At 44.8% G+C, this 22888-nt stretch overlaps 1 protein-coding gene across 2 annotated transcripts; it reads left to right on the top strand.

The window, feature by feature from the left end:
* The first annotated feature begins 221 nt into the window (after positions 1-221).
* Positions 222-22535, top strand: Tnfrsf13b (TNF receptor superfamily member 13B). 2 transcript variants are annotated; one of them, XM_034505274.2, is made up of 5 exons: positions 222-269; positions 12240-12369; positions 14255-14485; positions 19887-20063; positions 20446-22534. In XM_034505274.2, exons 2-5 carry the CDS (start codon positions 12261-12263, stop codon positions 20670-20672), a joined length of 744 nt encoding a protein of 247 aa, XP_034361165.1. In that variant the 5' UTR covers positions 222-269; positions 12240-12260; the 3' UTR covers positions 20673-22534. The 2 variants fall into 2 exon arrangements, with proteins under 2 accessions (XP_034361165.1, XP_076792817.1); XM_076936702.1 differs by lacking the exon at positions 222-269 and adding an exon at positions 349-448 and having other exon boundaries at positions 20446-22535.
* Positions 22536-22888: the final 353 nt, after the last annotated feature.

Genomic DNA, 22888 nt, shown 5'->3' with positions numbered 1-22888 from the left:
AAGATCTGAGTGTCCAAGCCTGTCCTAACACAACCAGGCTAAGCCCCCACTGCTAAGCCAACTGGGATAGGTCGCTCACCTGTACTCCCTGGACTAAGGCGCAGGCGCAGGTCAACAGGGTGGCTTATTTACATCCCCAGGTCGAAGGGGAAAACCCAGGAAGTGTGGCCAAGGCCTAACAAAGTCTCAGGCTAATAATAAACGCCCTGAGTAATGAGTGGCATGGGCTAGGGCAGGCAGGAGGCCAGAGCCGTTGGCACAGGAGCGTGGTGAGTAGCCAGCCGTGATGGGTGAGGGCCAAGAGGGTGCTCTGGGGGCTGGGGACCCAGCAGTGCCACCATAGACACAAGCTAAGGGTACTCAGATTTGGGACAGCTTCAGTCCTCACACGGAAGAGGTCTCCGGGGTCAGGTCTTGCCTGCCAGGGAGAATGGAGTCTTCCAAACAGGTAGGATCCTTCTTTCTCTACCCATGTGCTCCAGATTTTCTCCTTGTGCCTCTGAATTCTTTTGAAGTGAGTCTGGTAGATTTTAGATGCCGCAGGATTCAGCATTTAGAACTCTGCCCCCACTTAACTGTCGTGAATTTCTAAGAACTCTTGGTATCGCAAAGTGCCTGTGAGCACAGGTGTTGAGCAAGAAGTGCCAATGGTGTGTGTCCTCGGTGGACAGATTCAAATCAGTCCTTCATGGCCTGTGGGAGAAAATGGGTTCTGTGTTTCAATCTCTACCTGTCCTCATCTGCCTTCTTACTTTTCTTGCTGATTATTGCTGATGAATCAGGGTCGTTTATCGTATAGTGTCACTGGGGTAGTTTGAAGAGTTTCCTCCAAGGCAGAGATTCCTCCTCAGGACCCACTGCTCACAGCAGCTCCGCCTATCCCTATCCCCAAGCTAGGCTCAGGCCGGCGTTTGCTAGGATTTCCATCTCTGTCCAGCAACCATGTCCACCAAGGATGCAAATAAGTTTCACAGCGAATTGCAAGGGGCAGTGATCAGGGGCCACCTTGACCCAAAAGGTAATGTCAGAGGACTTGGAACCAGGAATTAGGACTCAGGAAGAATGTACTAGAACCCACAGCAGCTTCTGAGTGCTGGAGTGAGAGCCGGGACAGGCAGAGAGTTCAAGTTACTGTTGTTCGTAGTTTGCACACTGGCCCTTGGCCTTGGATAAGTCTCTCCACTTATAAAATGGACCCCCAAACCACAAACCTGCTTTCAACCCTTCAGACCGTCATGAAGAGTCACAAGCAAAGGTTCTGGGAAGTTAAAAACAAATAAAAACAACAACAACAAAAATCTTGCAACTTATTTTAGTATTTTAAATAATTTAAAATTTAAAATAATTATTTTAATATTTATTATATTTATACTATCATGAAATAGGTATATATTCTTTCTATTCAAAGTTTCTCTATAACAGTAAAAACTAAAACAGTTACACATGAAATTAAAAATAGAAAACCACTGGCTAGGTGTGGTGGCACACACCTTTAGTCCTAGCACTTGGGAGGCAGAGGCAAGCCGATTTCTGTGAGTTTGAGGCCAGCCTGATCTACATAGTGAGTTTCAGAATATCTAGGGTGACATAGTGAGACTCTGCCTCAAAAACCATAATACTGGTAGTAGTAGTAACAATAATAATAATAATAATAATAATAATATAGAAAATAAAAGTAACCACTCTAATATATTTTACATAACAATTTTGTTTTACTCTAATAGAAAATTGTTTTATATAAAAAAGAAGAAAAACCCACAAGTATTTAGATTAATAGCAAAAAGCTGTAGTTTGGGCCTCATCAATCTTCCATGGAGCAGCGCCTGCCATCTCGCCAAGCATGTCAGAAGGCCTTTAGAAATTGGAGGTCCTGCTGACTCTTGGGTTTCAGGGTACACTGGAGCCTCTGTGTGGATCTGAGCCCATCCTAGGTGCTGGGTCTGGTTTCTTGGGCTTTATATGGATCTGGTTGGTGGGTGAGAAAGAAGAGTGGGCACAGCTTCTTCCGGTCAGTCTCGCTGTCTGCCGCAGTGGCTGTGGTGGGTAATGGAGCCTCCCTCCAGCCCGCCTACTGTCTCACTCACTCCACAGGGATGGCAGGAGCTCCACTTAAAGGAGTTTCCGGTTTTTTAATATAATCACAATTGTGTAGCTATCACCACAACCTAATTTTAGGGTCCAATATCCCAAAAGAAACCCTCTTAATCTTCATTTCTCTCACCTCCAGCCTCAGACTACAGCTAGTCCATTGCCCATCTCTACGGGGTTTTTTTGTTTTTTGTTTTTTTGTTTTTTGTTTTTTGTTTTTTGTTTTTGGATATTCTGTATCAGCAGCATCACCCTCAGTGTGTGCTGTGATTCTGTGTTCCCTATTGCTTCACATGTTTTCACAGATCACCCATGTTGTAGCATGACCAGTACTACATGTTCATAACTAAGTAATACTGCATTTTAGGGATAGACTATTTTTTATTCATTCATCAGCCGACCAACATTTGGGTGGTTGCCACTCTCTGGGGACTGAGAACAACACTTTGGTGAGAGTGTTTATGTTTTGGGCAGTATGTTTTCATTCTTTTGGCTAGACAGCTACCTAGTTGTGGACTTTACTGGCCCCCATGGTGACTCAGTCGCCAGCCACTTGACAAAGTGGCCACAATATTGCCTGATTCCATTTGACACACGGAGTCCTCACTGTTTGTCCCTGTCCCCTGTCTAAGCACTGTAGCAGTCCCAGCTTCGGATGTGGCCTCTTGCTGGTTTGTCTTCACCCCGTGCTGAGCTGGATGCCTTTCACTCTGCCTGTTGTTTATTCATTGCATATTTTGGGGGAAATGTCTATTTAACTCTTTAGCCCAATTTTTAGTTTTAAAGACTTTTAAGTCTTTTATCAATATTTGTTTGTTTGTTTACACACGCACACACACACACACACACACACACACACACACACACACACACACACATATATATATATATATATATATATATATATATATATATATATATATATATATATTGAGACAGGGTTTCTCTGTGTAACAGTTCTGGCTATCCTGAAACTCCCTTTGTAGACCAGGCTGACTTTGAACTCACAGAGTTCTGCCTGCCTCTGCATTTGAGTGCTGGGATTAAAGAGATGGGTCACCATGTCTGGCTCTTCTTTTTTTTTTTTTTTTTTTTTTTTTTTTTTATGGTATTGGGTAAGGACTTAACTCTGTTTTTTTGCACATGTCTATCCGTGTCTATCCAGCATTCCTTCAACACTGATGTAACATCTTAAATGTATGACACCCCAATTTAAATGATATCAGCGATTCATCGAAAAGACCGGGTTTTGCCCATTGGATGCTCATGGTATGCCTGTAAGGGAACCATCTGCTCACACAGGCAAACGCTTGCTTGCCTTCCCTATCCCGCTGCTCTGGTTGGACCCCTGTCTATGCTGGCACCACACTGCGGACTACAGCAGCTCTGCCTGCTTCAGAAGCAGGAAGTGTGAGCCCCCAGCTTCACCCTTTTCTTAAAGATTATTCTTTTTGGTTCCTTGCAATTCCATTTGAATTTTTAGGATAGCTATTCCTATTTATGTTCTTTTAACAAGTCATTAGGATTCTGTTATAAATTGTATGATTGGTTGATTGCTTTGGGCCATTTTGACTTCTTAAATCTTCTAGTCTATGACTAGGGTATCTTTTGACTTATTTAGGTAATTTCTTTCCACAATATTGTATAGTTTTTAGCATACACTTTTTTCACCTCATTGACTAACTTTACTAAGTGTTTTTTTTTATGTTATTATATGTTAAATTGTTCCTCAATTTTCTTAAGGATTGTTCCTTGTAAGTCTTGAGAATTCTGTGGCTTTTGGTTGCTAATATTTTTACCCTGTAACTATGTTTTTATGAGCTCTAGTAGTTTTGTGGTTCGTTTTAGTTTAAGATCATGTCATCTGTGGACAGAGGTGGACTTAACATTCTTTGTTCTAGTTTGGATACATCTATCTATCTATCTATCTATCTATCTATCTATCTATCTATCATCTATCTATCATCTATCATTTAACTATCATCTATCTATCTATCATTTATCTATCATCTATCTATCATTTATCTATCATCTATCTATCTATCTATCTATCTATCTATCTATCTATCTATCTATCACCATGATCACTATCATTATCATTTTGCCTAAATGCCAGCTTTGGGCCAGGCCTTTTTCTAATTTCATGTGTATGCAGCAACCATGTACACAGATACATGTCCACAAGGATGCTGATACATAGTTTCTCAGAGAATTAGATGAGGCATTGACCAGAGGCCTCTTGACCCTAAAAGGAAATGCCACAGGACCTGGGACTGATAGTTAGGAATCAGCCACAAGTTTTGAGTTGGTTTGTTTACCATGAAAAGGTGTTGAATTTTGTCAAAGGCTTTCCTGTATCTATTGGGATGACTGTATTTTCCTTTTTAATTCTTTCAGTGTTGTACAGAGAAGTGATGACTCTTTGTAGAACTGAATCCTTGCAGCAGCCTAACCACAGCTTCCCTTTGGTCATGGCAACTAATATGCCGCAAGGTTCATGTGCTGACATTTTGTTGAGGAGCTTGTCCTTGTATTCATAAGGAATGTTGGTCTGCGATTTTTATTTCTTTTAATATCTCTTTGGGCTTTTGACATAAGATGTATTTCGTCTGACAATAGTTGTAAATTTGCATCTGCTCTTTGGGTATGATTTGCCTTTTTTCCCTTTGTTTTTGCTTTTCTCTTTTCTTTCTTTCTTTCTTTCTTTCTTTTTTTTTTTTTTTTTTAAAGCCTACAGCACCCAGTATTCCCAAGTGTTGTTTTTGCTTTTCAAGACAGGGTTTCTCTATGTAGCTCTGGATGTTCTGGAACTTGATTTGTGGCCCAGGCTGTCCTTGAACTCACAAAGATCTGCTGCCTCTGCCTCCCGAGTACTGGGATTAAAGGCGTGGGCCGTCACAGTCTGGAAATGCATGAAATATCTTGCTCCATAATTTTGTTTTTGCATCTTCTGTGTCCTTTGATCTAAGTATTGGGGTTGGGGCGTGGCTAAGAAGTGGAAACTGTCTAGCAAGCTGTAGTCCCTGGGCTCCACCTGTAACACCACAAACAAAAACAAATCTGCTATAAATAGCATAGAGATTAATCTTGTGGTTTTTGCATATCTATCTTCCTCTAAACAGGGAGTTCAGATGATTTATATTTAATATTTTTTTCTGATAAAGATTTATTTCTGCTGTTTATATATTGCTTTCATTTTATTTATTTTGTGCATGAATGCGTATATGTATGTGTTGGACTCCAGTACCACGGTGAGTGAGTGGAGGTCAGAAGACATCTCAGTTTTCTCCTTTTACTGTATGGGTTCAGGCGACTGAACTCAGGTTGGCAGGATAGGTAGCAGGCACCTGAACCCAGTGAGTCAGGCCACTGCTTCTCTCTCTTTTCTGCAGATTTTAAATTTATTTTCTTAGTGATTAGCTTAAGATGTACCATTAACAGCTTGATCCTAATCTTAATTTGAATAACTACTTAGTTTCATTAATTTGCAAAACACAGTTCCTAAAAATCTCAGCCTTTTTGCTTTTATGTTGTTTATGAAAACATTACATGTTTTCTCTTTGAACACGAATGATGACTAACATAGGTTTTTAATAATTGTTTTATGTAGTGTTTATTAAATTATGTGGTGAAATAGGAATTTCAATTCATAATAAGTATACAATAATTCAAGTTTATCTTGGTTGGCCTGGTGTTAGAGACTCATGAACCCAGGTACCCAAGAAGCTGGGGCAGGAAGATCACAAGTTCAGGCCTTACCTTGGCTAGAAAGGGAGTTCAAGATCAACCTTGGCCAACTTAGCAAGGCCTTGTCTTAAAATACAACAAAGAGCTGGGGCTAGCACTCACTGGAAAGCTCTAGGTTCAGTACCCAGTACCACATGCACCCAAGTGCACGCACAAGGGTGTATACACACGCACACATACAGACACATATACACATAGACATATACACACATATACACATATATACATACATACACATATACATGCACACATTAATTGACTGATTGATTAATTGATTAAATACCCAGATATGGTGACTGGTGCATTCTTTTAATCCTAGCACTCAGGAGGTAGAGACCTTGAGTTTGAGGTCAATCTGACCTACATAGAGAGTTTCAGGCTAGCTAGACCTACATAAAGAGACTTGTCCCCCCCAAAAATAAAATAAAACAGAGGCCGGAGATATGGCTCAGCAGTTAAGAACACTAGCTGCATTTCCAGAAGACCTGGGTTCGATTTCCAGAACTCATGTCGCAACTCATAGCTTTTGGTAACTACAGTTCCAGGGGCTTCACAGACACCGAGTCATGGTATATAGACATACATGCAGGCAAAAATGTCATATACATAAAAAGAAAACAAAGTAAAAACTAATGTTTTCTCAAGCAGGGACCTTTATTAGTGTTTCTTATCCTTTCTGGGCTCTGTCTAGTGACTTTTTTTTTTTTTTTTTTTTTTTTTTTTTTTTTGCATACAACGGATTCTTGGCAGCCTTTAGTACAGTAATATGGTCCTGTTTTTTTTTTTTCCCTCTTTTAGAAATGTCATAATTTCTCTTTCATAATTGACAGGCAGTTTTGCCCAGGACATAACTTATGGCTGACAGCTTTCTTCCAGGCCTTTAAATCTGTCATTCCATCTTTCTCTCTCCATTAACTTTCCAGAAGGTCTCTTGTACATAACAAATTATCTTCCTCCTCCTCCTCTTCTTCCTCCTCCTGTTCTTTTTATAATGACAATGTGGGTATGTGTGTATGAAAGAGAGGCAGTGTGTGTGTATGTGTGTGTGTATGTGTGTGTGTGTGTGTGTTGGGGGGGAACCATGTGCCATAGCAGGCATGTGGAGTTCAGAGGACAATTTGCCTGATTCAGTTCTCCTCTTTAACCTCTGAAGGGGTCCCAGGAGTCAAACTGATGCTGTTGGGGCCTTACCTGCTGGCCCACCTCCCCAGCCCACAGGTGCTTTTGCTTGCTACTTTAATGCTTTTCTTCACCCTTGGGTTTTATCATTTTACTGTAATGTATCGTGGCACAAGTTTGAGGGTTTTTTCCTTCCTTTCTTCCTCACTCCCTCCTTCACTCTGTCTCCTCACACCCCCCTCCTCTCATCCCCTTTCCTCTTCCCACCTTCCCCTGCTTTCTCTCTCTTTACACTAGATATCGATCCTGGGATCTCAGAGACATTAAGTAAATGCTATAGCACTGAGCTGTATTCCCGCCTTTAAAATGTTTATTTTATTTACTACTCTCAGCTTTGAGATAGTCTTGTATAGCCTGCCCCTGTCTCTCCCGGGAGGCTGGAGTCTCAGGGAGTACTGGGCCTGGTGTACGTTAGGTTCTCCTGCTTGGCACTTGATGAGCTTCTCACCTGTGTGTTCCTATCTTCAGATCTAGGAAGTTTTGGGTTTTTGTTTCTTCTAAAAAATTTAAGTCAGTGCCTAACAGTTGTACATATTTATGGATGCGGTGACTTTTCAACGTGTACTACATTGTGTAACAATGAAACCGGGGTGATCAACTTATCTACCACCTGATGTTTGTTGTGTGTGTGTGTGTGTGTGTGTGTGGTGAGAGCTAAGAACCCTTCTTCCAGCAATTTTAAGATAGACATTATCATTAACTGTAGTTTCCTTGCTGAGCAACAGAACATAAGCACATTCTCCCATCTTCTTATAACATCGCTCTGTCCACCCCTTTTTACCCAGCTGCGGCAGCCACTGCTCTCTCTGCTATTATAAGTTGACATTACTGATCTCGCAGAATGAGATCATATAACTTTTGCTTTTCTGCATTTGGCTTATTTTGGTTACAATAATGCCTTCTGAATCTATCTGTATTGCTCAAACAAAACAGAACTTCGTTCTTTACACGGCTGAGTAATATTCCACCATATAGATAACACATCTTCCTTATACAGTCATTCATTGTTGACCATTTAGGTTAATTCCAAATTTCAATGATTATGATAAGCTATAATAATCATGCAGTGAAGCTATGCCTTAATCTTCCAATTTCATTACTTTTGGATTAATACCTGTTCCAGTTACACCTGACCAAGAAAGCTTATAAAAGTGTTTAATCTGGGGGCTCCTGTTTCCAGAGAGTTTGAGTCCATGATCATCACGGTGGGGAGCATGGCAGCAGGCAGGCATGGTGCTGGAGCAGTCACCCATAAACTAAGCAGAGAGAGGCAGAGAGAAACACTAGGAATGGTGTGGGCCCACAGTGACACACCTCCTCCAGCAAGGGGACACCAACTGGGGACCAAGTCTTCAAACATATGAGGCTGTGGGGGCCATTCTCATTCAAACCACCACAGTACCCACTGACAGAATTGCTAGATCATGCGCTGATCCTACTTTTACTTTTAAAAGTTACTTCCATAATTGTTGCACCAGCAATTGTGAACATTCTTTTTCGAGGCAGCCTGGCCATTAATAGCAGCCATTCTAACCAGGGTCAGGGAGCCAGCTGCTGCTCTCTGATGAGCCATGGCTGTCAAGCCATGGTATCTTCTCTAATGCCTGTGAGCAATTTCTGTCTCTTCTTTTAAGAATTGCCTGCTAGAGTCTTTTTGCATACTTTTAATAAAACTGAAGGCTTTTGTTGTTGTGTTCTTTTGCTTTTCGTTTGTTATTTCATTGTGTTTTGTTTTAATAGTGAGACACTTCAGTTCATAGCAGTCTGAATATTAGCTTTTGTTGGCCCTCGTTGGGTTTTATAACCAGGGGTTGGGGTGGCTGTCTGCACTGATATTGTGTGCAGATTCTTGGTATTTACTTGAGAATGAAACAAAGACTCATACAGACTACAAAGTAGCAAGAAAATGTTACAAAATGCAATAGAAATGATCAGAGGACACTACAAAGGAGTAAGGGCCACCAGAAAGAAGAAGGTACTCAGGCCCTGTTACTATTTTGGTTTTTCCTTTATGGAGTTCAAGAGAAGGAGAATTTGGTACTTAAGGGTGTAGGTCTTTGGTCTGATTGATAGACTTGGTCATACAGCCATTTTTTTCTATTGCACATGTCTTTTCCCATAATGTATCTGATTTTAGTCATATGTATGCCTGATCATGCATATGCATAAGCTGGTAAATAGTAGAGTCTCCCTAAAAGTTTCTGGCCTGAGGACACAGTTTTGTCTTACCACACAGGCACCCCAAACCAGTTCAAGTTGGATTGGCCTTTCTGTTCCTCCCATTGGCACATTAGGCATATGTTTGAATAAAAACAGATTTGACAGTTGCTAGGGGCAGAACAACTTACCTCATTCAGAGAGATGTGTAGCTCCACAGAGGTGGGAATGTGAGGTTGGTAGATGCATTGTTTGAAGAGGGGTGGGTGTATGGTATGCACAGGGAAGGGAGCTGGGCGTCCAGGAGCTGGGCTTGCATAACTGATACAAGGTATAGTCTATGCTGCTGAACTATCACTATCCCTGTGTTTGCCTGCCTCAGTGATACCAGCATTGTGAATGGGGGGCATCTCGCTCCAGTGTGACTGGGTATCTGCCCACTGTGAGCTGGCATTACTCTGCTCCACTCTGGCCGGGCATCCCTCTGTCTCACAGTGGCTGGTGTTGCTCTGACTCACTGTGACCCCAGGGTTGCTTTGTTCCTGTGTGATTGGCCATGATTCTGGCCACTGTTGCAGAGAATTTCCCACAGAGGGTACCTTTCAGCATCTCCCCATGGTCCATTGCCCCACGCCGTGTTTGCTAACCTCTAGCCAGCCACAGGGTGGAGGGAATGAATTGTATGGACCTGACATGTTCTGTTTAGGTGAAAGCTAGAGGAAGGGAGTCAGGGCAGACAGATTCTCCTCACTCCCAATGCCAGGAAGGACCTAGTGCTGCCCCTGGGCCTGCCAACTTTCAGGGTGCTGCTACCGCCTGCTGTCACTACCCTCTGCTTCTGAGGACTTCTGTGGGGGCTGTATGCTGCCTGTCAGTTAGACAGAACGCATAGGGCTCTGTTCAGCTTGCTCTCATTGAAAAGCCAACAAACACCTTGAAAAGTACTTCAAGAGAAGCTGTGGCCACAACCAACACAGAGTCAGAGTGAAGGCATCATAGTGGCAAAACGGACTGCTGCAATGTAGCTCTGAGATCATATAACATGCCAGATCATATAACATGCCAGACAGGGTCTGCCAACCCATAGTGACAAGTCAGAATATTCACTTTGCTGATGGGAGGTAGCCCCAGGGAGTCACTAGGTACAGGAAGTGAGCTCAGTCTTGGTCTGGGCTGTAAAGGTGTTGGTCTCTTTTACTCTGGTAAAAGACGGGCTTTATACAAAGCATTGTTATAATGTTTCATGTATCAGTGAGCAAGAAAGGGGAAGAACTCTACACTGAGGGCCTGCTGTAGGCTTGGCACTGGCCAGGTCTGCTTTTGAACATGTTAGTTTTTTAGTGAGCACCTGCTAAGTCCTGAGGACCCAGCACTGGACCAAAAGTTATGACCAGGCCTTTCCAAATGATACTTGTGATGTGTCTTAGTTAGGGTTTGACTGCTGTGAAGAGACACCATGACCAAGGCAACTCTTATAAGGACAACATTTAATTGGGGCTGGCTCACAGGGTCAAAGGTTCAGTCCATTATCATCAAGGTGGGAACATGATGGCATCCAGGCAGACATGGTGCAGGAGGAGCTGAGAGTTCTACATCTTCATCTGAAGGCTCCTAATGGAAGACTAGCTTCCAGTCAGCTAGGATGAGGGTATTAAAGTCCACGCCCACATCTACTCCAACAAGGCCACACCTCCTACTAGGGCCACTCCCTGGTCAAGCATATACAAACCCTCACGTGGTGAATTTAAACAATGGTGGGAAGCAGCTACCCTCATGAATGCCAAGGCCACACAGTGAGGAGTAAGGGTTCTGTATACAGAAGGGGTGCCTGGGCATGGGGGACAGTAGGGTCCCTTCCAGGTTCCTGTTCTGATGCCATGAAAAGAGGAGGGTTACATGGGGCAAGGAGATTGAAGAGATGAAGGAGCCTTGGACAGATGAGACATAATACTGGACTGGCTCAGTGGTTAAGAGCACTTGCTGGTTTTGCAGAGGACTCAAGTGTCAAGCTTAAAGCAACCTACAATTGCCTATAACTCCAGTCCCAGCAGACCTAACACCCTCTCCTGGCATCCATAAACACTGGGCATGTATGTGGTATATATACATACATATACACACAAACATAAAATTAAAACAGATAAATCTTTTTTTAAAAGGATTTATTTGTTTTATGTATATGAGTACACTGTAGTTGTTTTCAAACACACCAGAAGAGGGCATCAGATCCCATCACAGGTGGTTGTGAACCACCATGTGGTTGCTGGGAATTGAACTCAGGGCCTCTGGAAGAGCAGTCAGTGCTCTCAACCACTGAGCCATCTCTCCAGCCCAAATAAATTTTTTTTAAAGGATACTTTATTCACTCTGGATGAAGGCCTCCACACAGACTGTTAGGCGGACAATGGTAGGTACCTAGGCACACACATGCAGACCAGCACTCAGGCCTCACAGGCATCTATAGCTATAGGCAGACATACCCAGAGAAGCTGACAAAGGTGAAGGCTAAAGCCCTGGCCTCTGACCTCAAGGCCATATTTATACAAAGTCACACAAGAATGTCATCCTGTCAAGGACAGCTAGAGAAGAGATGACATCACTGTTTGCTTTTGGGTTCCCCAAATGTCTAGTGTCGACCATTTTGTGCTGGCTCATAACCCTCTGCTGTCTAACATCAGCCACCTCAGTCCGTGCTGGATATCTGTATCAGTGCCGGGTTGTATAAACGCAAACCCTTCTTTACAGCCCTCTTTCCCACAGTTCTCCATGGGTAATGAGGCGCAGATAGACGTCAAGGATGAGGGAGAAGTAAGCAGAGACTCTGGGGAGGAGACCTGGTGCACGTGGAGAACAATGTGGGGACAGACAGGGTACAACAATATTAGGGAGGGACCATAAGAGAAATCACTTTACAAATGAGAAACTGAGGCCTAAAGGGTGAAGAAGCCACCCCTGACCTCAGCTGTGGTTGGACGGCAGCTCTGCCTGCTGAGACAGAGAACACCTCAGAATGGAGCAGGAGAGCGTTTTCCGTCTGCTGTCCTAACTCTCCATCTCTCCATCCACAGGATTGGTGGCCGGGTGTGACTATGGCGTTCTGCCCCAGAGAACAGTACTGGGACTCCTCAAGGAAAACCTGTGTCTCCTGTGCACTGACCTGCAGCCAGAGGAGCCATCGCTCCTGCACAGACTTTTGCAGTAAGTTCTAGCATCTAAGGCCAGGGGACAGCTGAGCTATTCCCTCACATTCCCCCAGAACCCCCTGGCTTTTCTGAAGCCAGGTGAAGGAATGATATATGCAGGTGGTCTCCTTCCCTCAGCCTTTCAGCTGTTTGTACATTGTCTGTTCTTTCCTGCCTGAAGTGCCTCTCCCTAATCTTCTCTCATGCAGCCTCCAGTGCCTTTCCCCACTGTCCTGGATGGCTTCTCTGACCACAAAGGAGGAGTTAGACCTTACCACATGACTTCATCAATATCTCATCCTTAAAAAATTTTTTAAATTATTCTTTGTTAATTCAATACATAAATACAATCTCTCTCTCTCTCTCTCTCTCTCTCTCTCTCTCTCTCTCTCTCTCTCTCATTCTTTTTGGACTGGTCTTACTATGTGACTCAGGCTAGCTTTGAACTTGAGATTCTTCAGCATCAATGTCCTGAGGACTGGGATTCCAGGCATGTACCAACTCCCCGCTCTCTCAACCCACGGACACAGGAGTGCACAGCACACCCGCATCCGTGTCTTTAGAAACTGTTAAAACTCTGCTTTTCATTTCCACTCCAGTTTCTTCACTTGTGCATTTTCAAACATTTATTATCTCTCAGTTTTAAAATGTATTTTTATGTATGCTCGTGTGTGTGTGTGTGTGTGTGTGTGTGTGTGTGTGTAAGTCAGAAGATACTTTCAGTAGTCAGTTCTCTCCTTCCAGCTCACAGACCTGGGAACCAAACTTGGGGGGTTATCAGTCTTGGTAGCAAATAAATACCTTTAACCACTGAGCCATCTCTTCTGCGATTGTACATTTTAAATAAATTTAAGTCTCCATTAGTCTTAAAGGAGAAAAGCTGATGGTTGGGGTGCTGGGTCTCAATCCGTGGCCACATGGCTCTGCCTTGGCATGTGGTGAAGGTAGCTTACTGGAGACTGAGTGGGTAGTTCATCCCTTTCCCGGAAGACTTTCTCCAGGTCGGACTACATCCTTGTAGCTTTTCTGGCTGTGAAGCTGTGGATGGATTGACTCACCCAGAAGGTTAGCTTCCCGTGTACCAGTCACCAGCTGGGACTCTTGGGGGCATAGCTTCTGCTCAGCATCACTATCTGTGCAGGCTGCTGTGGCTCCATCATCATGGCCTTTCCCAGCTCCCTCCCCAACTCTCCAAGGAAGGTTCTGGCCTTTTCTCTTCTATTCCCTCCACTAACTTGAAGTGTGTTTCTCCTTCAGGAGATTTGAAAATGCAAGCAAACATTTTATATGACAATGCAGCATCTAGGTATTAATTTGAAAGCTATGTAGAGGGGGCTAGACAGACAGCTCAGTGGCTAAGAGCATTTGCTAATTTTGTAGAGGATCCAGTTCTGTCCCAAACAACTGTGTGGTGGCTCCCAACCGTCCCAAACTGCAGTTCAGATCCACGCTGTCATCTGAACTCCACTGGCACCAGGCATGGGTGTGGTGCACATGCATATATGCAGGAAAAGCACTCATACACATAAAAAATAAAAGAAATAAATCTTTAAATTTGTAAATAGCTGTAGAAAATGACCATATTTGGAAATAAAGAAGTGTGACAAATTAATGGGTCAAAGAAGAAACAGCAGCCTCAGAAACATCTTGAACTAGGTGCCGGAAGATGCATGTCTATAGATAGGTATGGGTAAACATATAGATAAATCAGAATGTGATATGCCAGAGAGCACCCAAAGGACAACCATTCTGGAATTGCATCTTCACACTGAACTATAGGCTTGGTTTGTTTTGTTTTTTTTGGGGGGGGGGGTTGTTGTTGTTTGCTTTGACATAGTCTAGGGTCAGACCCCAAGTTCTAGTCCAGAACTCCCAGAAGCATTTTTTTTTCTTTCCCACAGAATTCATCAGTTGCCGAAAAGAGCAAGGCAAGTACTACGACCAGCTCCTGGGGGCCTGTGTCAACTGTGACTCCACCTGCTCACAGCACCCTCAGCAGTGTGCACACTTCTGTGAGAAATGGCCCAGAAGCCAGGCAAACCTCCAGCCTGAGCTCAGGAGACCACAGGCTGGGGAGGTGGAAGCCAGGCCAGATAACTCAGGAAGACACCAGGGATCAGAGCATGGTCCAGGTAAATGACCCCAGGCCAGTGCCTAAGGATCTGAAAGTCGGGATGGGTAGAAGCCTGGTCCTCAAGCAGGCTGCAATAACAAGTGTCCTTAGTTCAAGAGGCTCAAACTCTAGGCAAATGTCCAGAAACCAGGGAGGTCACTCCCAGATAGAAAAATTTGTTTAGATGAAAATTTCAGAAGTCTACGGGACAGTTTGTCACATCCATATGGTGTACACTGCTCAAATCTGTTACCTCAAACGCTTAACCATTTCTTTCTAGTGAAAATATTCAAATCTGTTTAAAATTTCCCCTTGATATTCTGCAGTGCTGGGACTAGACCCGGACCCTCCTGGGTCAAGAGGTCGACTGATGAGCCACACACATACTCCTTTAGCTTTTGAGATATGCAATACATGGTCATGGCCTAGCCAGCCTCACAGGGCTGTCCCCTTTTACACAGCTTCTCTGGGCTTCTTATTCCATGGGATAAAACAGTGCCCAGCCCAGAACAGAGTTAAAGAGAATGATTCCATAGGGCTTGATGTGGGTGGCAAACTTTGTGGTACATGTAAGAATCAAATGATCAGAGGAAAATGAAAAAAAAAAAGGAAAGAAAGAAAAAAGAAAGAATGAAAGGAAGAAAAGGAAATTCAGACCAACCTCCATGATAAAAGCCGACTTCTATTGGTCTGAGAGATGAGTCCCTAAGACCCAGAGGCACAGCGTTTGAACTTGCAGAGCAATGCAAATGTTTTGGGGGCTGGTGTAGCTACGAGTAGAGAGGGAAGAGGGGAAGGACTTGTCAGCGGTAGAATGAGGAAGTGAGCTGCTTTTCTCTGTGATCTGATTCTTGGAACGCAGGATAGAAGATAGGTCAGTTGCTTTACTCTGACCTTCCAGGGGACCTTCCAGGGGATTAGCCACTTTCTGGGAATTCCATAGGTGGCAGATTTCCTGGGATCTTGGGCTTGTTTTAGGGCATTGGTTTTGTGTTGGGAGTGGATTTCCTTTAATCCAAGACCCTTAACACATAAGGGATGGGGGTGCCATTTCCTATCTGGCTACTTTCTGCTGAGAGCAAAGGAGACACAGTTTTGGGGGTTCTCAAGTCTGGAGTGATTCTAGAAGAAGCGCTGGTGTGGTGGACCGGGGTGAGGCAGTGATACAGTCCAGGAGGAACCTCTGTAAAGAGTTTAAAAGACAGGATAAACTGACCGTATGAGGATGGTAAGGAGGAAGGGGAGGAGCCAGGATGGGTGGCAACCTGGAGCCCATCCAGAAGAGGCTTGTTGTTGAATTCTCTGTGCCTGGTCTTGAACCAGTTTTGATCTGTTGGTATAGAAGCAGTGGTGTTCCTGGAGGTGGGCCTGAAAGGTGTGAAGCTTTTTGGAACTGAGGCTCTCCGAGAGCTGCTGAGACAGAGATTGACTGATGTAAAGAAACTCATTCCTGCTGTCCTCCTTTGTAGTCCTGGAAGAATGCCCAGCATAACAGGAAGAGGGATGGGTCTGATGCTCTGCTTTGCTCTTCTTGATGTGGGTGTAGAAATAGGGATTAGAGTTTTGTGGGGCTTAAGGAGAATGGTGGAGACAAAAAGGTAAGAGCATAGGTCCAGTTCAGGTCCAGTTCAGCTACTGGGCAAGCATACAGAGATGTTTGTCCTACAACCCCCAAAGAGTCCTGTCTGAAGACAGGGAATGATGTTTAAAATGATTATCTGGTGTGGTTTCCCCTTTGCAGGACACTTTGAGGTTTGACAGACATTGCCACATGGAGGTGTCCCAGGTAGTGGGATACATGGCAGTGAAAGGCTGCAGGCTGACTAGGAGAAATAGACTTATTTTAATTAATTAGTTCCTTGAGCTACTCAAAAGGTATTGGTATTGAGGGAACACTGGTAAGGTGTGTGTGTGTGTGTGTGGCGGGGGGGGGGGGGGGGGTGGCATCAGTTCTAGGAGTCCACAGGCCACAGCATCGTTAAGTTTGGAATGGGAAGGGTGATAAGGATTTGAAAGGATTTCCCTAGACTAGGGAAGACAGGTCCTTCTCCTTGTCCCCAGCAATATTGGAGACCAGAAGAGGATTCAGACAGATTGAAAGCAGGGAGGCCAATGGGTAGTTTCAGGAGGATGATCAGTAAGGAAGCGGTTCAGAGTCCTGAGGAGCAAAGGTGGTGATGGGGAGGGTGCCTTGGTGAGGCTGGAGGGAACTGACAGGGATGGAGTCTACAAAAGCAGACGGGGCCTTGCGAAGTTGGGCCACTTCTAGCTGGCAAGGCGCCTTGGACAGATGTTGAGAAGCCAGTTTTCAATGTCTTGCTGAAAGATCAGGGGTACAACCCATTGAGGAAACCCCTCCTCACTATTTCAAGGCCCCCCCCCCCCCAGACTATCTTTATAGGTGAGGCAAGTTAGGCTGGAAGTGGGGCAGGAAATGCTTGACTAGTTAGTAGTTTGAGACTGATGGAGTCTCACCCAGAAGACGGACAGAGAGAAAAACTCTCTACCAAGTACAGCGGGGTCTTGGGAGCCTCAGAAAACCCAGACTCTCTTCAAGGCTTGGGGTTTTTTTTTTTTTTGTTTTTTTTTTTTGTTTTGTTTTTTTTTTTTTTTTTTAAGTCTTTGAAGGGTCTTTCCCTCCTAATTTAGGGTTGGTTGGTTGATTTTGTTTTCAGACTTGGTACTTGTGTGTAGCCCTGCTTGTCCTAGATCCTGCTGTGTAGATGGGTACACCTCAAACTCCAGAGAACCACCTGCCTCTGCTTTTCGAGTACTGGGATTGAAAGTGTGTGTCACCATGACCAGCAAGGGCTGGTTAAGTCAGATGTGAACAAGGCCAGGATAGCTGATTGGCTCACAACTGTGGTATCCTAATCTGGCCTTGAACTCATAGGGTCAGTCCATCAGCAGGAGGCTCTACTGAGAAAAACCCATTAGACCTTTGTTTTTAAGCTGCTAGGCTTTTGTCTCAGAGGAAGAAGCTGGCCATCTTGGAAGTTCGCTATCTTTATTACGTAGTCATGGTCTCTTTCCCTAACTGTCTCCCAACCGGGAAATAACTAACTCCTTGTTCCCCTTTCTCAGAGGTCACCCTAAACGCTTAGGGGCTTGGAGACACAGACTGCTTATGAGCTGGCAAAGCGGTGATGTAGAATGGGCAGTGTTTAGAGGTCCCCAGAGGACGGTCCATCAAAGGGGCCATAATAGCAACGATGGTAAAGGCCCAGAGCATTAGGCAGCTGAATGATGTCAGTGTGTGTTCTTAGGGCACGTGTGTGACAGAGCAGCTGCAACACACGGCACGTGAGACTGCTGGTGTGTTATACTTCTTATTGAGGGTGTGGTTAACATAGTTGGATAGTTTTGCCCTTATTGGAGGAAGTGCACAGGCCAAAGAGCACATGGCAGGCTCTGCATGAGCATCGGCAAGACTCCTGGTCTCTTGGTTACCATTGCCCACTGTGGGATGTACACACATGCAGGAGACCATGTTTAAGCTCAGAGGTCAGCCATCAGGCCTCCTCTAGTACAACTTCATGGGGGAGCATTAAGAGGCAAAGTTAATGAGGAAAACGGCTCAGCATCATGATTAACATAAGTTTTGCATAGTAATCACACAGCTAGCTGGACTGTGCTCCAGAGCCCTGCAGAAGGATAAGGAATCTGAACTGTTTGTTACATCAGACTCCAGTTTGTATAAGGAGTAAATGCCAGGAAACTAAGAGAAGTCTCTTAAAGTCAGCATCTAACTGATGACTTAAAAGAGAAATAGAATCCCATCAGGCCTTCTTTTTTTTTTTTTTAAAAAAAAAACACAATTGTCCAGCAATATCTCACAGACACTATCCTGAATCATTTCCCCAAACCTATCAGGGTGAGGTACAAAATGTCCAGAACAGGCCAGTCAGTCCACAGAGACAGAGGACAGATAAATGTAACTGGGGCCAGGTGAGAGAAGATGGGGAGGGTCCATTAATGGGATGGAAGATTTTTCATTGGAGATAAAAATAGCCTCAAATTGGGGAATGCAAATACTAATGCAACTTCATGAGTATGTTTTTAAAAACACTCAAAATTCACTAAAGTGGTGAATGTGGTGGTTTATAAGTTACATCCCAGTTTTTAAAACAAAGCTATTGACAGCCCTCCCACACCCCCATCATTCTCCATCCCATCCCATCCCATCAGCAAACAGAATTAAGGAACGTCCAGTACAAAAGGTACCTGGTACCCAAAAGGCTGAGCTTTTGTAGAATTGCTGTGCTTTCCCAGTGAGAAAACACCCCTAAGAGATTAAGGGAAAGCGCTTGAATAATAGCATGTGACTAGTACTGGCTAATGCACACAAGGGAACTGACCCTGGACAGAAATTCCCTCAGTTTATATAGGCTCAGGCCCTAAGTTACACTTTGAACAATTATATGTTGTTCTGCAGAGACAGAAGTTCCGAGGCTTGGTTGTTTGGACAAATGGGGAGATTTACAGTGTAAAACGCTGTCATCATTTTCCAGAGAAAGAGCAGTGCTGCTTTCCCCCAGGCAGCTGTAACTGGGGTCATCCTGCCAGCAGATTTCTGCTCTTCCTGAGAAGAGGGATGAGTTAGCACTGTCAGCCAGGGTTGTCCCCCTCTTTACTTTTGTGTAACAGTGTTTTCTGAGAAAGTTTATTGATACATCCTTTATAAGTTTATTACTTCCATTTCCTCCTTCAAGGGAGTAGTCCCTCACCTCACTAGCATAAAGTATGCCTTAGCACCTGCATTGCAAGGCCCATAAGATAGTTTGGGAGGAGAAATGACAGGAGCAGAGAGCTTTGGACTTAGTCCTTCATCAAAGCCCAAGGTTCAAGTCTCAAGCTGTAAAGTGAACTATGGCCACTCCCCAGGGCCATTCTGCTTGGTGCCTGGGTCCAGACTCCTCAGTCATCTCCCTGATTTCAAAGTCTAAGCTCACCCAGGAGACCTGATGATTGGTGGAATCATCCTCCTGGGACTACCATCCTTGCAAACAAGCATGCATGCATACACCCATCCATCCCTGGGTTTGTCTACCTCCAAAGCATGTGGAGAAAACAGAATGGGCCAGCTCCAGAAGTGGCCAGCCTTAAGGTCTTGGGAAAAGGTGCCATCAGTTGGAGCTTAAAGGGGCCAATTCCCTCAGGACTCAGAAAACAGCAGTGTCTTGGGGCCAGGAAAGGAATCCCATGTCCTCACCAGTGAGGCAGGCCTGGGGATGGCTGTGTGGATTGCTTGGGCCTAGAGAGGTAAAAAGACAGTCCATGGAAGGGAGGGCACTTAGTCCTGAAATGGGAGAGGGTACATGTAGCTACAGGCCTACATATGGCACCTTTTGAGAAGGGGGCATTGGGAAGTGGGTGTCCTCCTTCAACTCGTGTTCTTGTCTGTCCTGAAATATCCACAGGATTGAAGTTAAACAGTGATCAGCTGACTCTCTACTGCACGCTGGGAATCTGCCTCTGTGCCATCTTCTGTTGTTTCCTGGTGGTCTTGGCCTCTTTCCTCAGGCGTAGAGGAGAGCCACTTCCCAGCCAGCCTGCCGGGCCGCGTGGGTCACAAGCAAACTCTCCCCACGCCCACCGTAAGTATAGAAAGCCAGGCTCTCCACTCCGCTATCCACCACTACTCCTGCATCAAGGGTAGACACACTCTGTGTAGACACACTCTGGCCTGGGGCACATCCTGAAGCATCTCAGTGAAATCAGTTTCAAGTAGTAGGGCCAGAAGAAAGGGTGAGTGTCAGGTTCTTGCTTCTGCTTTGGGAGGAGATCCGGAAGGAGGTTATCCCGGGATGGGGGCTGGATGGTTTCGGGGTGCAGGGAGAAGTGAGCCTGGCCTTGAAAGACTGTTCAGGGGCGCTCAGAAGGGCGAGTCCTCAGGTGGCTGTAGAAGCCCTTGGGCTCCTGGACTAGGCAGCACAGTACAGTTCTCAGCGCCCACAGCGCCTTCCCTTATCCTTGCAGGCCCTGTGGCAGAGGCTGGCAACGAGGTGGCTGCGTCACCCCAGCCTGTTGAAACGTGTAGCTTCTGCTTCCCGGAGCGCAGTTCGCCCACTCAGGAGAGCGCACCGCGCTCACTCGGGATTCACGGCTTCATGGGCACCGCTGCCCCGCAGCCCTGTATGCGCTCTTCGGTCGGGGGCGTGTGTGTCGTGCGCGCGCCCACCGGGGACGCGCGTCCGGGAGCTTGACAGCCAGAAAAATAAAAAGACAATTTAGAGGATGGAGTGGCAGAGGGGGAAAGAGATGGAGAAGAGACAAATGAAGAAGACAGGAGAGAGACAGCCCGGCTGCATCCACGCAGAGCAATAAAGCAACCACCTGCAGCGCCCACATCCCCAGCACCGCCTGTGCCGCTGTGTCCTAAACTTTCCAGAGCAGTCAACCTGTGCTTTTTCTTTTTAGTCGAGAAAGATGGAGAATAGCCGGCACCTAAAATATTACCCTTACAATTCTTACAAACAAGTGGTCTGTCCTAGGGCCTTAGGCAGATAGCTGAGTGCAGTGTGGATGTATCTGTGATTTAAGTAATTTCTATGTGTATGTGCAGATGCTAGGCTGTGTCATGTGTGCATGTATACATGAGTTGTGTGTATGAGTTGCGTGTATATGTGCACCTATACATATATGTGCGAATTCAATGAAATGATGGGTGTTACCTGGACCTCAGCAAGAGTATGTTAAATTGCATCCACTTCTTATGAGCACCTATGGTTATCTTTTCAGTCACATTTAAACCTCCAGGTGTATTAAAATACCCTCAGAAGCATTTCCCAGCAAGCTGAAGAATGAGATTGTACACTGTGAAATTTCATCCTTCCCACCCCCAAGGCCACACAACAGGTGCCCTTGTTCTCACCGTTCATAGTAAGCTGTGCAGGGAGAAGACTGACTGCACAGAATAGCTCTGACAACAGCTCTAGTAACACAAAGTGGCTGGCCACGGAGTCTGGAAGCCTGCAGTCAAGGTGTCTGCAGAATTGACTCTTCCTGAGGCCACACATGTAAGATCTGTCCTTGGCTTCTCTTTAACCCGCTGGTAGTCATTCTCTCTGTCCCTCTCCATTCTTCTGTCTCAGGGATCATTCTCCCGCTTATATTTCATGTTTTGATCTGCCTAATAGCTTCATTTTGATTTCTCTGTAAAGAGTCCATCTCTGAATAAGGCCACATTCAAAGCACTAAAGGTTAGGGATTTCAGTATAAGTTTTGGGGGGACAAATTCAACCCACAATGGGGGCCTTGTGAGACCATCACTATTTTGTCTTTGTTGAAAAGCTGCCACCTAACAAGTCCTTGTCCAAGAGGTATTGAGCCAGCCTACATCGTTCCCATGATCAAGTTCCTACAACAAGACCCTGGCTCCTCCCACAGACATGTGCTGGTTGTGGCTGAGGAATGTCTGTCACTAGTGCATGCGCAGACTCCGGTGCTCAGCCTGTCTGGGAGATGAACCGATTTCTAGTCTTTAAGATCCGAGGTTTTAAAATTCTGCTCATCAGAACCCAAGGGGCAGAAAATGCAAGATATTTCTGGAACCAGGGTAGAGGGGAACAGAGACGCCAAGAACATAGGGTGCAGAGTCCAGCTTTGGCTTCAAAAAAATCATGAAACTATTTCGTCAGCTTTTCAGTGGGTCATTTGTGTAAATTTTTTTTTTCTTTTTTACTTTCTGTTTGTAAATAGGCTCTTTTGTCAATTTTATCTGTTGTGTTGGGTCAGCCTGTACAATATAGCCTGAATCCATTTGCATAGTCCCCTTAAACTTTATTAGTATATATTAGTTGAATAAAACTATTTTTGCTGCAGCTTTTACAAACTTGTATACAGTGTGCTTTGATAGTCTCCCTGACTCTGTAACTCTTATTTTACTGGTCTCCCCTACACAATTCACTGCCCTTATAAGTTTATGTCTTTAAAAAAGATCTAGATTTTATACATGTGAGAAAACCTGGTATTTGTCTTAATCTTATTTTCCTAAATACTCTTACTTATTGCAACTATTTTTCCCAACGATGATAAAATTCTATTCATGCATGGTCTGTTCCCTGACTTTCTCACCTCTATTTCTGGGCCAGCCTCCCTCAAGTCTCTTTGATGATCCCTTTCTCCCCACCACACATCAGTGTTCCTGTAAAGGACCAGGGGAGGCCAGCAAGGTGTGTGCACCTTATGATATTCCTATGGCTGCTTTTCCTCTGTAATGTGTAACCTGGGTCACACCTGCCACCAGGCATGCATATATTACCCTGCTAATGCCTTTCCCTTGACATCAGAACAAGTCAGATCTCAGTGGCTTCTGAGACAAGGGTCCAAGTGAGGAGCTGATTGGCTGAGGCTGGAGTGGGAGAAGGGGCATCCCAGCATCTGCTTCACACCTCTGCTTGGGCATGCAGCCATGCCCCTC

The sequence above is a fragment of the Arvicanthis niloticus genome, chromosome 6 (genome assembly GCF_011762505.2).
Source record: "Arvicanthis niloticus isolate mArvNil1 chromosome 6, mArvNil1.pat.X, whole genome shotgun sequence".
Taxonomy (NCBI): Eukaryota; Metazoa; Chordata; class Mammalia; order Rodentia; family Muridae; genus Arvicanthis; species Arvicanthis niloticus.
Note: the sequence above shows the minus strand (reverse complement) of the source record. Positions and strands in the feature narration are given on the sequence as shown.

What these genes read in the sequence shown, in the direction of transcription:
- Tnfrsf13b (XM_076936702.1), top strand. An exon ending in CTCCTGCACAGACTTTTGCA is followed by an intron (nt 12,370 to 14,254) that starts GTAAGTTCTAGC and finishes TCTTTCCCACAG; the next exon opens with AATTCATCAGTTGCCGAAAA. An exon ending in GGGATCAGAGCATGGTCCAG is followed by an intron (nt 14,486 to 19,886) that starts GTAAATGACCCC and finishes AAATATCCACAG; the next exon opens with GATTGAAGTTAAACAGTGAT.